Source organism: Anas platyrhynchos, chromosome 2 (assembly GCF_047663525.1).
Source record: "Anas platyrhynchos isolate ZD024472 breed Pekin duck chromosome 2, IASCAAS_PekinDuck_T2T, whole genome shotgun sequence".
In the NCBI taxonomy this organism is placed as follows: domain Eukaryota; kingdom Metazoa; phylum Chordata; class Aves; order Anseriformes; family Anatidae; genus Anas; species Anas platyrhynchos.
Genome location: NC_092588.1, coordinates 155,502,544 through 155,515,404, shown reverse-complemented (window position 1 = coordinate 155,515,404; position 12,861 = coordinate 155,502,544). Strand labels below are relative to the sequence as shown.

At 37.0% G+C, this 12,861-nt stretch overlaps 1 protein-coding gene across 1 annotated transcript in view; it reads right to left on the bottom strand.

The window, feature by feature from the left end:
- Nucleotides 1–464: 464 nt before the first annotated feature.
- AQP1 (aquaporin 1 (Colton blood group)) overlaps nt 465–12,861 on the bottom strand; it is an 18,481-nt gene continuing 6,084 nt past the window's right edge. The window contains exons 2-4 of the mRNA XM_005012459.6: nt 3,566–3,730; nt 3,075–3,155; nt 465–1,564 (exon numbers count right to left, since the gene is read on the bottom strand). Coding sequence (XP_005012516.1) covers nt 1,385–1,564; nt 3,075–3,155; nt 3,566–3,730 — 426 coding nt within the window. The 3' untranslated portion in view covers nt 465–1,384. The remainder of the gene's footprint in view (nt 1,565–3,074; nt 3,156–3,565; nt 3,731–12,861) is intronic.

The following is a 12,861-nucleotide window of genomic DNA, read 5'->3' as shown; positions in this document are numbered from 1 at the left end:
TTCTTATGCAAAACAGTTTAGTGCAGAACAAGTATATCAGCACCTATCTGCTTGACCTATCTTCTATAGTTAGTATGTAAGACCAGCTACTGCTATGGGTTACTCAGGAAATCAAAAGTAGCGCACACACAAAAACAAAAACAGAAAATAGTCTTCCACATTGTTTAGAGTGTTAGTTTTCTTTACATTTCCAGTGTCATTTATTTTGCTAAGCACTTCTGAATTTCTTTCCACTTATCTTCTGCTCTTATTTTCTTACAAAACAGTAAACTAAACTTTCTGTATAAAACATTTATATAAACATATATATATATATAAAAAAAAACAAAGAAATGACCCCCAAAATGGACTTACACACAGGTATGTATTTGTCACTTTTTAGAAAATATACTGTTTGTATATCTATTAATTGTCCCTGAATGTCATAACACTGGCTATTAAAATGGGGTCAGAAAGATAGGGGCTTTTATTTTTCTTTTTTAATGTAGAGTTAAATTACAAAAGACACGGAAAAGCAAGACAGTCACAGGAGCAATCATGTCCTGTTTATGTATCAGGACCATGCTGTTTCTGTTGCCATTGTTACTATTACTTTCCAATTTCATTTCTAGTTATTACTTCCCAGGAATTCATATAGCTATACATTTTTTGGTCATATATTCTCTCTCTTCACAATGGGCTGGATGCAGGTTCAGAGAGGATCAAACACTGGAAAATGTAAATAGATCTGGGGACTCTGAAGGTTCTTGTTCCACTCAACAACATTTCTGGTCCTCTTTCTTGAAGATTATCAATCATTTAGAAAATTATGGTTCGTTCTACATAAGGAATAGTTATTAGTGGTTTTTTCTTCCAAAAGATGCTTCTGGAAAATGATAAAAGATTTTTTTTTTTTTTTTAAGCACTGCTGACATTAGATACCAGCCTTGCATGTCTGTATAAATACATTTATTTTTTTTCTGGTCCAAACCCTCTATTATTGGTACAGTTGGCTCTTTGTCCTATGTATTTATTCTTTCAGCAAACAGACTTCTTACCAATACTGCATGATGTGCTGGGAGAACTAGCCACGCAAAATACACCAGCAAATTTGGTGGCGGTGAGGGAAGGGTTAAAATTAAACCCAATTTATTTAACTCATGCACAAGTGTCTAATGAATTCTTGGCCTGTAGACTTTGCAATTGGAAAACCCCAGGTATGAAAGTGTTATTAAGACTGGGGGCAAAAAATGGACAACCATATTGAATTAAAAACAAACAAACAAACAAACAAAAAAACAACAAAGTACTTCTTGCTGGTTTACAAAAAGTCTATAACACTGATAAAATCTTCAGAAACCCATATGTTCCCCCCTCCCCCCCTCCCTTTTCCCCCTGTCCTTCTTTATTTTGGCTTCATTTCCACCCTGGAGTTCATATCATCTCCTTCCAGATCGTACTCTTCTACTTGGCCGCTGGTCCACACCTTCACACGGTCAGTCAGGTCACTGCTTCTGGGTGCCAGGATGAAGTCGTAAATGAGGGCAGCACTTGCTCCTCCAATGATTGGGCCAACCCAGAAGATCTGGAACACAGGTCCAAGCCCAGTTAGAACCTCAGGTATTAATGCATTTGAAGCTGTTCTGAAAATCTCCTCTGAAGTTTCTATGCATGATATTTCCAATGAACACATTAAAAGTGTAGGCTATCACTTGAATATTTCCTTAATTACATAGGCAAGAAACTGGGAGTTTCTCACCCTGAATTGGACAACAGACAGAGAGATGGACACCTGTGACTATGCTATCAACATCTGGTATTTAAAATTATGTACCTATTGGTAAAACATCACTGTTGCTCAAGCTATATTTGGCAGGGAGAGGGGGAACAATTTCTAAAAGTAGCAGAGGTATTGGATTCCTTTCTCAGTGTAACCTTCAGTGATACTTAGGTGGATTAGAAAGTAATACTTATTGAGGATGTAATTATGGTCTTAATTTGCTACTAGCTACTATTTTGTTAGTGATATTCCACATAAGGCAAACGAAGTTTGGAAGGAGAGGTAATAAAAACGTTTTAGTGGACAGGCTGAATTTATTGACAATAATGGAGGGTTTGGGGATATATACAACCAAAGAGATACTAGGTCTGAAAAAAAGTTTTAATTATTCAGCAATATCAGAGGTTTAATATGAGTTAGTACCTCTCCTTTTTTTACTCTCTCTCTCTACAAAGGCAAATAATTTTTCTACACATTTCTGGAAATATTAGCTATTTCTTTAGAAACATTATCTTAGAATTCAATAGAAGTGTTTAAGAGGGAGATAATGACAAAATTTCAAGTGTCCTCATTTTATGTGTTTTAATCTTTAGATTAAAATGGCTTCCATACCCAAAATTTCAGAACTATGCTGTACTGCCACCGGAATTCCATGAATTCTTATGCAAATAGCTGCCAAAATGAGTAGGAGAGTTGAAACAAACTAAATTTTAAATATCTAAGAACACATGTTCATTTAGGGCTTTTATATTAGTTTGCTTTATTCAGTTGTATTGAAATGAATTTTAATGAAATATCTCATTTTAACCACAAGGAATAATTGTAAAATCTATAGTGTTTCCAGTGCACATATCCATGCATAAGCAAACACTTAGCAATAGGCAGATAAGCATTTTATTAGCTTTCAAATATTGGATGATCCATTTCAGTTCATAAACATGTTTAGGAGCCTTCCTAAATTAGGTTTGACTGGATTAAGCAGCAACAATTTGCAAACTCAGTTTAAACAATATATGCCCAAAACAGGATTCAATACAATGAGGCTTTAAAGTTTAAAATAAGTTAAATAAGTAAATAAATAAATAGATAATGGGAAATAACCAAATAATATCAGCTGTGTTACTTTGAACATAAAAATTCAGTTTGAGGAATTATCAGTCTCCTTAGTGAGCACCAAAGGAGATTATTTTTTTAAATGAAATAGAAACAGCAGTTCACCAACTCAGTGTTAATGATATGGATTTAAATGTTTCTGATCTTGAAGATCATGTATATGCAGAATCTTTTGTGAGCTAAACTAATTTCTTCAACTTACCCAATGATTTTCAAAGTTGTTAGCAATCAGTGCTGAGCCAAAAGATCTGGCTGGGTTAATTCCACATCCGGTGTAATCAATCTAGGAGTTGAAAAGAGAACCAGTGGTGAGGTACTGAGGCACATGTGGCATCTTCATTACACAGGAGACTAAGTAGCTGCCTACAGAATGGATTAGATGCACATAAGAGCATCATTCATCCCACACACTTTTACTCAGAAAAGGGGGGAAAGACTGTTTGCCACATTGCTGTCCCATCCCAACCGGGAAACAGGTCCTACTGCAGTGACTCCTTCTCACAAGTGTTCAATCTCAGCACTTAGAGCCACAGCTCCATGGCTCAAGGGAGCAGGGCCATGTGTGTTGCAGAAACAGCCTCTGAAGAGGAAGGAGAAGGATGAAAGTACCATGTTGCCCATCATCTACCTGCATTCACTGCCCCGTCTTGTTGTGGAACATAGCAGGTATCAACTGTGAGATCTAAAACTTACAGCAAGAAGGTGTCCCAGGGCAACAGAGAGACCAATGGCCAGAGGTGCTGATCCTGAGACATCAGTCCTTCTCCGGTCTGTGGTGGCAAGGACACACAAAACCAGCTGGAGGGTAGCGATGATTTCAATTCCTAGTCCTTGGCCTGCATTGACTCCACCTGAAAGCTATATGGAGACAAGAAGGAAAATGTCAGCTGATATTCCTACCTGTCTTCAACCAGACATCAAAGTTTCAGGATGTCTCAATAGGAAACACATTCTACTGTACATAAGGGTAAATGTAGCCAGCTTTTGCTGTTGATATAACAAAGTTGTTGCATCCAGCCAAAGTGAACACTCAGCCACTAGACACAATGAGAATGTAACTGGTGTACGTGTGAAAGACAAATGAGTCAAAGATTTGCCTTCAATAGAGTTTACCCATAAAAATGAACTCTAGTGTCATGACATTTATTCATTGCTTCTAAGAATGAGGATGTTGTGGTCAGGTTAAACATTGCTCAACTTGGCATTGGCAAAGATTGCCAAACAAGCAGGGGCAGGAGGTGGAAGATACAAATAGAGTAAGAAAGGTTCATAGCTCTGGGTCGCTTGAAGAAGGTATCTATCTCTGTTATTGACAAGTGACATTAATTGTATTTTCTCCCATCACTAACTATTTTCTGCTGTTCAGTATGAAATCTTCAGAACAAGGACTTCATGTGGGCAATTCCCTGCAGAGTGCAAGCACCATGGGTAGATTTTCTCCTGAATATTAACTCACCTATACTGTGATTCCGTTGCCTGAAAATATGCATCTAACATGCATTTGAAACACCCAGGGATATTGATGGTGTTCATGTGGGACTAGCAGATGTGACACAGGAGACCAAAGGTATCTAAAATGGCTCTAGAGGCCAGTGTTCAGGCAGTGTATCTCTAAACTTGGTTTGGTGGCAATGAGCACAGTCAATGGGGATGAGCTGTTCAGCAGGTGAAACGTAGGTGATAATTTGAGAGTCAACTGAATAGCTCTGTCCTTTATTGACTGTATTTCCTAGATCACATCTGACTATAACTAGAGCTTTAAAACAATTTATACAAAGACTAATTTTGTGTGTATCTTAGACCTAAACTGAATCCCACCCAATTTCTTTGGGAGTCAGAAAAAAACATCCACAATATAGAAATCGTACAGGGCTGATGGAGGAAGCAATTCAGTTTCTTAATGAAGTAAAGTGGGTTCTCCAGCAAAACTTACACTGTCAGATGTAGATATTCCATCTGTATTGGTAACCATGGAATCAGTAGAGTTTGTTAATAAAGTAAATTTTGTAGAATGTACAGAAGCCACAGTAATTTACATAAATGAACATTAAACAGTAGAAATTTCATATATCAGTAGTACTATTAGAAACTTGTGCTTAACAAGAAACCATGGATGTAATGCTATAACAGATGTGATCTGCTTCTAATCTCTGTATTCACTGGCATGCTACTTAAGACAAAACAAGCCTGTATTTGAGCTGAATAAATTGTTGTTAAGCAGAAGTAATTGCATTTCATGGATTGGATAAAACATGAACTTGGACAGAGACCAGAGAAACTGAGAATGTGAGTGACTCAGTGTAGGAAGCAAGCTCTGCAAAATTTACACTCAAGAGTAGTGCTATCAGTAGGTTATCCCATCTGTCATAGCCTCTGCACAAAAAATTGCAAGGTCATACATAACAAAAACATAATTGCATGTTATTTTGATCTCCACAGAGTAATGAAAGAATGGGAAATCACATTTTATTTATTTTTTTTTTCACGGTTTTACAATGTTATTTCTCTAAAACTAATCTTTGAATAACCTTAAAATATAAGGATGTTTAGCTAAACTCCTTCACTTTCCACCTCATTTTTCTTGTTTCTTCTATGTAATGTAGGATAATATCACATGCCTAACACTGGAAAATACTGCCTGGGTCTTCAGCTAATATAAATTTGATCAGGTACATTACTAAGAGTGAAAAGATATTGATTTCTAAACTTTGGCAATCCGAAGCATAAATATTTTTATATCTCATTAATATGTAGAACTGAATTAGAAGCAGTTTATCCACATAAAAGGGAATTTTGGTTGAAATGATAGTCATTTTGGTTCCTTCAGCCTCCATGCAGTAGAAACTAAAATCAATTGATGAAACCTTCAACGCAAATAGGACTTATGTGTGAGAAATAAAAAAATAGACATAAATATACATACATATAAGCTGGCAATGAAAATTACATGTTCCAGAAATTCATACTGAACACCTGATATAACACTAAATTAGTATTGTATTACTTCTGCCATCATCCTTTTAAAATAATCACTTTATTTGCTGCAAAGACAGTGGGATTTGTGAATCAACAATCTTGTCTTCAAATACGTCCTACTGATATAAAAGAACTTGTAGTATAGACTCTGGAAAATTGTATCTCACATTTGGAGGGCCAAATGGTCAATATTAAAGGTGAGTGTATTTGCAAATGAGTGAGTGATATACAGATTCCCCAAAGTGGATATGAAACTAGGATTTCCTCTATTATAACGAACCGTTAAACCCCAGAGAGTCTAGATCTGAGATGTGACGTGTTCATGTTAGTATTAGAAAAGACCTTGGCATTTGAGATGATTAAACACTGACCTATCATAAGTCTTTCTCTTTGCTTTGAAGGGCTTCAAGAAAAGAAGAAAGACAATAAGAGCAAAATTACGCTTTCAAAACCTGTGATAATCCTTATCTTTGAGAGGCGGAAATCATAGTCTTCCTTTCCCTGCAGGAAAACACATCCTAAGGTTGACGTGACTTGAGGTCATTCTCCTTGCTAATCAACAGTTATTGATGGGCTGTGTGGAATCAAATAAAACCTGGAAATGTCATAGGAAACCTTTTGCTTTCCTGTAGCATGTAATTTTACGCAGCCTGCCAGGGACATAAGATTACCTTGTGAGAGCAAGAACTCTGGGCTGTGTTCCAAAATACTGCAAATTGAGGCAAGCCTTGGATGTCCTTGTTTGCTGTGGTTTGTGGATATGCAGTATATAAGTATATTATCACAGGTGTTGGTTATTTGCCTACTCGTCAGAGTGTCACTACAGCAGCGCCCTGGACCTATCAGGATACAGTAACACATGGAACATCATGCACCTTTACCATACTAACTACGTCCCATCACAACATGAGTAGTAGCAAGGTGCATGTCCTGATATTCCCATAACCAAGGAGAGGTGTCAAGTTAAAATGAACATATATATACATATGCATATATTTATATTTGTATAGTCCTTGGTCACAGTAGATTTGTAAGGGTTACCCAGATAACAGATAGAGGTTGGACTAGGTGATCTTAGACATCTCTTCCAACCTAGATGAATCTGTGATTCTGTGATTGCAGAGACCTGACTATATGAGTATATAAAGATACACGAAAGTAAATATCAACTACTTGTCTTAACATTTAGTATTCTTCTATTGATTGTATCCTGAATTTAAGGTGACCATATCTCTGGTTCTTAAATAGATATAATAATGTCTTGAAACATAAGATGTAGTCACCTCTATTATGGTGTTGAACTGAAGGAGTCCTTTCCAGTGACCTGCACCCATACTGCAATGACTTGCTCTGCTGTATTAGTAGGCACTTTACTGGTGGTCACAACAAGGTAGGTGGGCAGGGTCATGGGCTGACACTGCTTTTGCCCTTTATATATTCATGGGGTGGGGAAATCTCTGGCCTCTTCTCACCTTAGGCCAATAACCCTCACATGCTCTGTATTTTGGGTGATGCTCATTAGGTTGCAGAAAAAAATGTCAGAGGACAGGGAACAGCAGATTAATTCCCCATCCACTTCATGCTTCAGATTTGTAAGGCTCAAAGGCAAATACAATGCTTTAAGGAACTAAATCTGCTCTAAGTGAATAAAATGAAATGCAGAAGGTCACAGTGATTTCCAACAAAGTTTCCATACTGTAAGAGGCAATCCAGTCCTGTACACCTTTGTGTTCTCATTAATTGTTCCACTGAAATTCATTTCTAAGTCACTCGATTATTTTGACGTGAGAAGCACCAGAAACATACCCAATAAATGGGTTACATTATTGGCAAGATCTGAGAGTTATATGTAGACATAAATATATCTGATCAGCTGAATCACTCTCTTGTCTGCAGTAACTTGCGCTGAGTAATTTTCTTTGACTGAAATAGCACCCAGACCACATGCAGAAGCATACATGTAGACAAACATAGTGAGGTGTATCCTTCTGCGAGCTGAATCCCATCATCACAATTTTTACCTGAGTTCAGTGTGGTATTAGACAGGTTAGTGGGGAAAAAAAAATCCAGTGGAATTTGATAGATTTATAGAAATCACACATCATTCAGAAAGTTTCTGTAGCCCAAGCTCAGTCTGGTTGGAAACTAAAGAAATACTTCAGGCATACTGAACCCTTCTTTGCTACATTACTAGAGATAGGGATGAGGCATCATTTTCCCATTCAAAGATTGGTTTATCTGATAATGCAGCTGTTGCCCTAGAGCAATCTGATCTGAATGTAGTGCTGACTCTGCTTTGAGCAAGGGGCTGGACTGGAGACCTTCTGAGGTCCCTTCTGTCTTGAGCTATCACATGAGAGACCTCATTTTTTTGGCGCTGTGGGAAAAATTGGGAAAGAATTGTCTCACCCTTGCTGTGGCTCAGCTAAGTTAATGCACAGAAACAGTTGGTGACATACGTAGGTAGTGGAGGCACAGCTGGTGGATCAATGACTGTGAAGGCTCTGCACAGATACAGTCTGTAACAGTGAGTAAGCCAAGAAAGAGGTAATATGGTGAGGACTATTAGACCCGAATGCAAAATTTAATGAAAAATCACTATCCAGTTGTGACCATGAGAGTAACTATTTGAAATGAGCACCTGCTTTTTTGGTCGGAGGAAATGTGCAGCAGTCACATTACTTCCATTTCTCTACAACATCAAACAGTTTTGATTTATTTGTGACTGGAATTGCGGAAGCTTCTTTCTTATAAGTGCCCTTAGCTGCCATGTTTAACTGACTGACTTCCATAGCTTCAGGCAACAATGTGGGCAAAGTAATGGTATGTTTTCTCTGTGTTTCTTTGTTTGTTTTTTTTTTCTTCTTTTATTTTTTTTCCTTTTTTTTTTTCTTTTTCCTTTTCCAACATGATATTTATTAGTTGTCTGCCTTCAAGAGAAACAGGGACAGGAAATTAAACTGGCCCAAGGTAAACCCAACTGTGCACTTCTCCAGTGGTTTCATATTTTTCTCATTAGAAATAAAATTATATCAAATTCAAACCTGTTTCCCGTTATACGGATAAGAGAGTTTGTTATGCAAGGTGGTTTCATCATGTGATGCTGTGCCTGCCCTATGTCATCCAACAAACTCGTAGCAATGGATTGTATCTTCTGGGGTTGAGCTTACTTTCATATAACAGGGATTATTTTCTCATTATTCCTGAAAAATGGTAGGCCTCTGGAAATGTACAAATCTATTTTTCAGTAGGGGAATGTCACTTTTCTCCATCCTTATGAAACACTTCACTGTAAGTCATGATGGTTAATGTTTTTTTTTTCAAGAGAGAAAAATGAAACCAAAGCCTCATAGCTATATCAACGTATATAACAATGCTGTTGGCTGGGCCTTCTCTCCTTTGAATATCCTAGCCATCCCCTATGTTAGGCTAGCTTTTGGAGAACCCCAGCAACAGTATGTCTGGGACATAATAATAAGAGTGTTGTGGACCACCTATGAATTTGCTACCTTCAATAAAAGTGTATTTAATGCTCATGCTAGGAGAACTATGTTCTTCTGTCCACACAAAATTTAACATTTTAAGTAGCATTGCTGCCATAAATAATGTCTTCATATCAGACAAACTTTGTGTACTGAACTCAAATAAAGAGCCAACAATTTGCACCAGGCCTGATGTTTTCAGCATTCCAAGTTATTGTTTATTTCTGACATGGCAGACTTTCCTCTTAAAGCAATATGTTTGGCATCTTCCTCAACCAAATTTGAATCTACTTCCTTGGATATATTTCTTGCTGGCTATTCAAAAGATAATAATAATAATAATAACAACAACAACAACAACAACAACATCTGTCTTCCTATGCTTTCTTCTTGTAGCTTAAATTTTTCTATCTTTCATTTTCCTTATTTTTCTTAATAAGAAAAACCCTTCACATGAGTTTAAATGGTTCATCCTCTCTTCTTCATCCCTACACTGGAAATATCAGTTATGCTTCTTTATACCAAACTAAAATTTAAGTGTTTAACCGGGCAGTTATTTAATAGGATGTTCTTTAAATGTAATCTCAGAAATTAATCTTCCTACTTCCCTTAAAACTGCCAGTAATTTTGTCTGACTCCTCATTCTTTCAGCTCCAGGCTCCATCATGAATATAAGTTGGTAACTCCTGTCTGGATGACACCCCTTTCTCCTGCTGGAAGGGTATTCCAGAGCTCCATATATATATATATAAGCTTTGATTTAACTGACAGTCAACGAGCTCCATATATATATATATAAGCTTTGATTTAACTGACAGTCAACGTGTATTCTGAGACTTTATCTGTTTAACTACATTTATTATCTTCTTTCTTTGCAATTTAATAGCATTGCTCTGAAATGGATGTTTCTATACACATTGTTTGAGTGTTATGGATTCAGAGAGTAGAAAAGTCACATTTCTTTAATAAGCAGAGTCAGGTAAAGATCTAATGAGTTTCACTTAAAATTATGCAACAGGAGCACTCAGATGAAGCTGCTTATGAAGCAAAGGATTTGCTTTGGATCATATCCTAGATCAACAATAGAAGCATTTATCAGAACCTAAGGACAAAACATATTGTCCCCTGCTAGATTATCCTTCCTATAAATACAGCCTTAAGAGCTCTAGAGGGGGCACATTCAATTCCCAAAGCACAAATCATATTTTCCATTCTTTGGACAGCAGACACCCTCCAGGAACAAGACTAACCTTCCTCCCACCCTATCTTCAGGCTGATGAGAAACTAGCCAAGGCTTTGTCTTGCAGCAGGCTGGTATGCCATAAAGAGAAGAGTGATGGCTTCATTTATATTAAACGAGCACATAAAGCTTACATATGAAGCCAATGACAGACAGTAAAAGTCAATAGCTCTATAGGACTTTCATTTAGCACAGACAGTTGGAGATGAACCACTTGTTTAACTGTCTCATTTGCACTTTTACTTTTTGACGTGACTGTGGGAAAATTTCTCTTGGAAATGTTGTTGTTGTTGAGAAGTATAGCACTTCCATTCAGAGGATAAAGTGATTTTTTTTTCTTTACCCAGCCAAACTCAAGTAAGTAGTTTATTTTCACTAATACATTTGAAGCATTTATTTATACCAGTAAGTTATTTATGATTGCCTGTATTGTCAGCCAAGAAGGAGATGGTGTTTCAATAGGGAGTTGGGGGCATATCTGAATTTTGAGTTTTATACAAACTACTTTTCAAAGTTGTTACTGGAACAACTATCCAGATTTGCACAAACATCACAGTGTGGTTGTTGGCAGTTGCGCCAAAGCAATATTCATTTTATACTTCTAGACAAACACTACAGCCAACCTGTGAAATTTTCAAACTTTCCAAGTCTGAGGTAGTTCAAACAGTCAGTCTTGTGCAGAGCATTCAAGACTTGGTATTTCCATGGAGTTAAAATACAGCTCTGGATATATGCACTGGACTTCAGAAATTAGGGGAACAATTCCAGCTCCTTCTCCACCTTGTTCATCAAGTAAGAAGTCATATCAAAGGAAGCAATAGGGGCAAAGCTTGACTTTATTCATTCCTCAATTCAAATACAGTCATCATTAACTTCAAGGGAAGTTTTGTGAATATGTGAAAGGAAACGTGCCACAGTTCTGCTTTCAAAGCATTCATTGATTTCTCTTGGCACAGAATGTGTCAAGAGCCTGGAAAAATTTGGTTTTCTGTGGTACCTCTCAGTGGTTCCTGGAGAAAGGATGCACAGCACTACCAGGAAAGTACATATAGGATTTCTTGGCTCCTTTCTTATCCTCAAATGCCAAAGGAGAAACCCCTTGCAGACTTTTCAGCACACATTTTTGCCCTCTTGCTGTTTAAAGAGTTTTCTCCAGGATGCCTTCCAGGCTCTGTGTATTTGATTTAACAGGTTAATACTGTGCTTTAACCTCACATCATTGACATCAGCGGAGTTGCAGCAGTTAAATACCAACACTAGCTTTGGCTCTGAATGCCAGAAAGAGTAGTACTTTCCCATCATGTTGTATATTAATAAACACACAGAACCATGTACTGCTCCCAGCCAGGAGAGGAAAACCTCCAGGAGACATTCACTTGCTCCATGGCGTTATTATTACATTATTCCAGAGGCACTGAGGAGCACAGCCACAGCCTGATGTCTCATTGTGGCAGATACGACGTCAGCCCACAATGAAAAGGCTGCCTATACCTCTGCATGTTTCTAATCAAAAAGCAGCATTTTAAAGGCAGGAAAATATAGCAACACATAGTTTGTATTCATGAAGTTATGCATTGGTGTAATAGTTTGGTCTAGTTTTTTAACTCTGGAACTCTGGAATTTTTCTAAGAATAAAGATTTCTTCAACAGTTTTAATTATGATATCAGGTAAAGATCTCTCTGTTATTGAATACTTCCTATTATGCTAGAGGATGACAGATAAGCAAGAATGTACTACTGCTGTAAAGAAAACAGGCAATTTCCTCTTGAGAAAAACAGGAAATTTTTAAAGGCATATTTTTTCTTCCTTTAGTAGTTGTGATCTAGTTTGGTATCCTTGTTTTTAAAAATGTTTCTCATAAAGGTAGCTATAATACAAACCAGATAGTGACATTTTTTAGGACTAAAGAAATGTTATTCTCAGCCCACTCAAAGGTCCAAATTATCTGCTGAAGAGCTCTGCTACAATGACTTATATATTGTTTTTACCACCACAAATTTGAATTAATCTCATCTGAAAAATCTCTCTATCCATCTATCCATCCAGCTGTCTCTGGTGTGTGGGAGCATGTGCAGAGATAGATGTGCATACTGATACACAAAATATCCAAATATATATGGCATAATACATAGGGTGCCAGGTAAAGTAAAATAATTTTAACTATTTATTCACCAGTCAGGAAGGATGGTGGAAAAACGAATTTCCTTCTTTGTCATACTTAATCCTTCTTAGTTTGACAGCTAGTCAAACACAGGAAAAAATGTGTTAAAAAAAAAATAATAATAAAAAG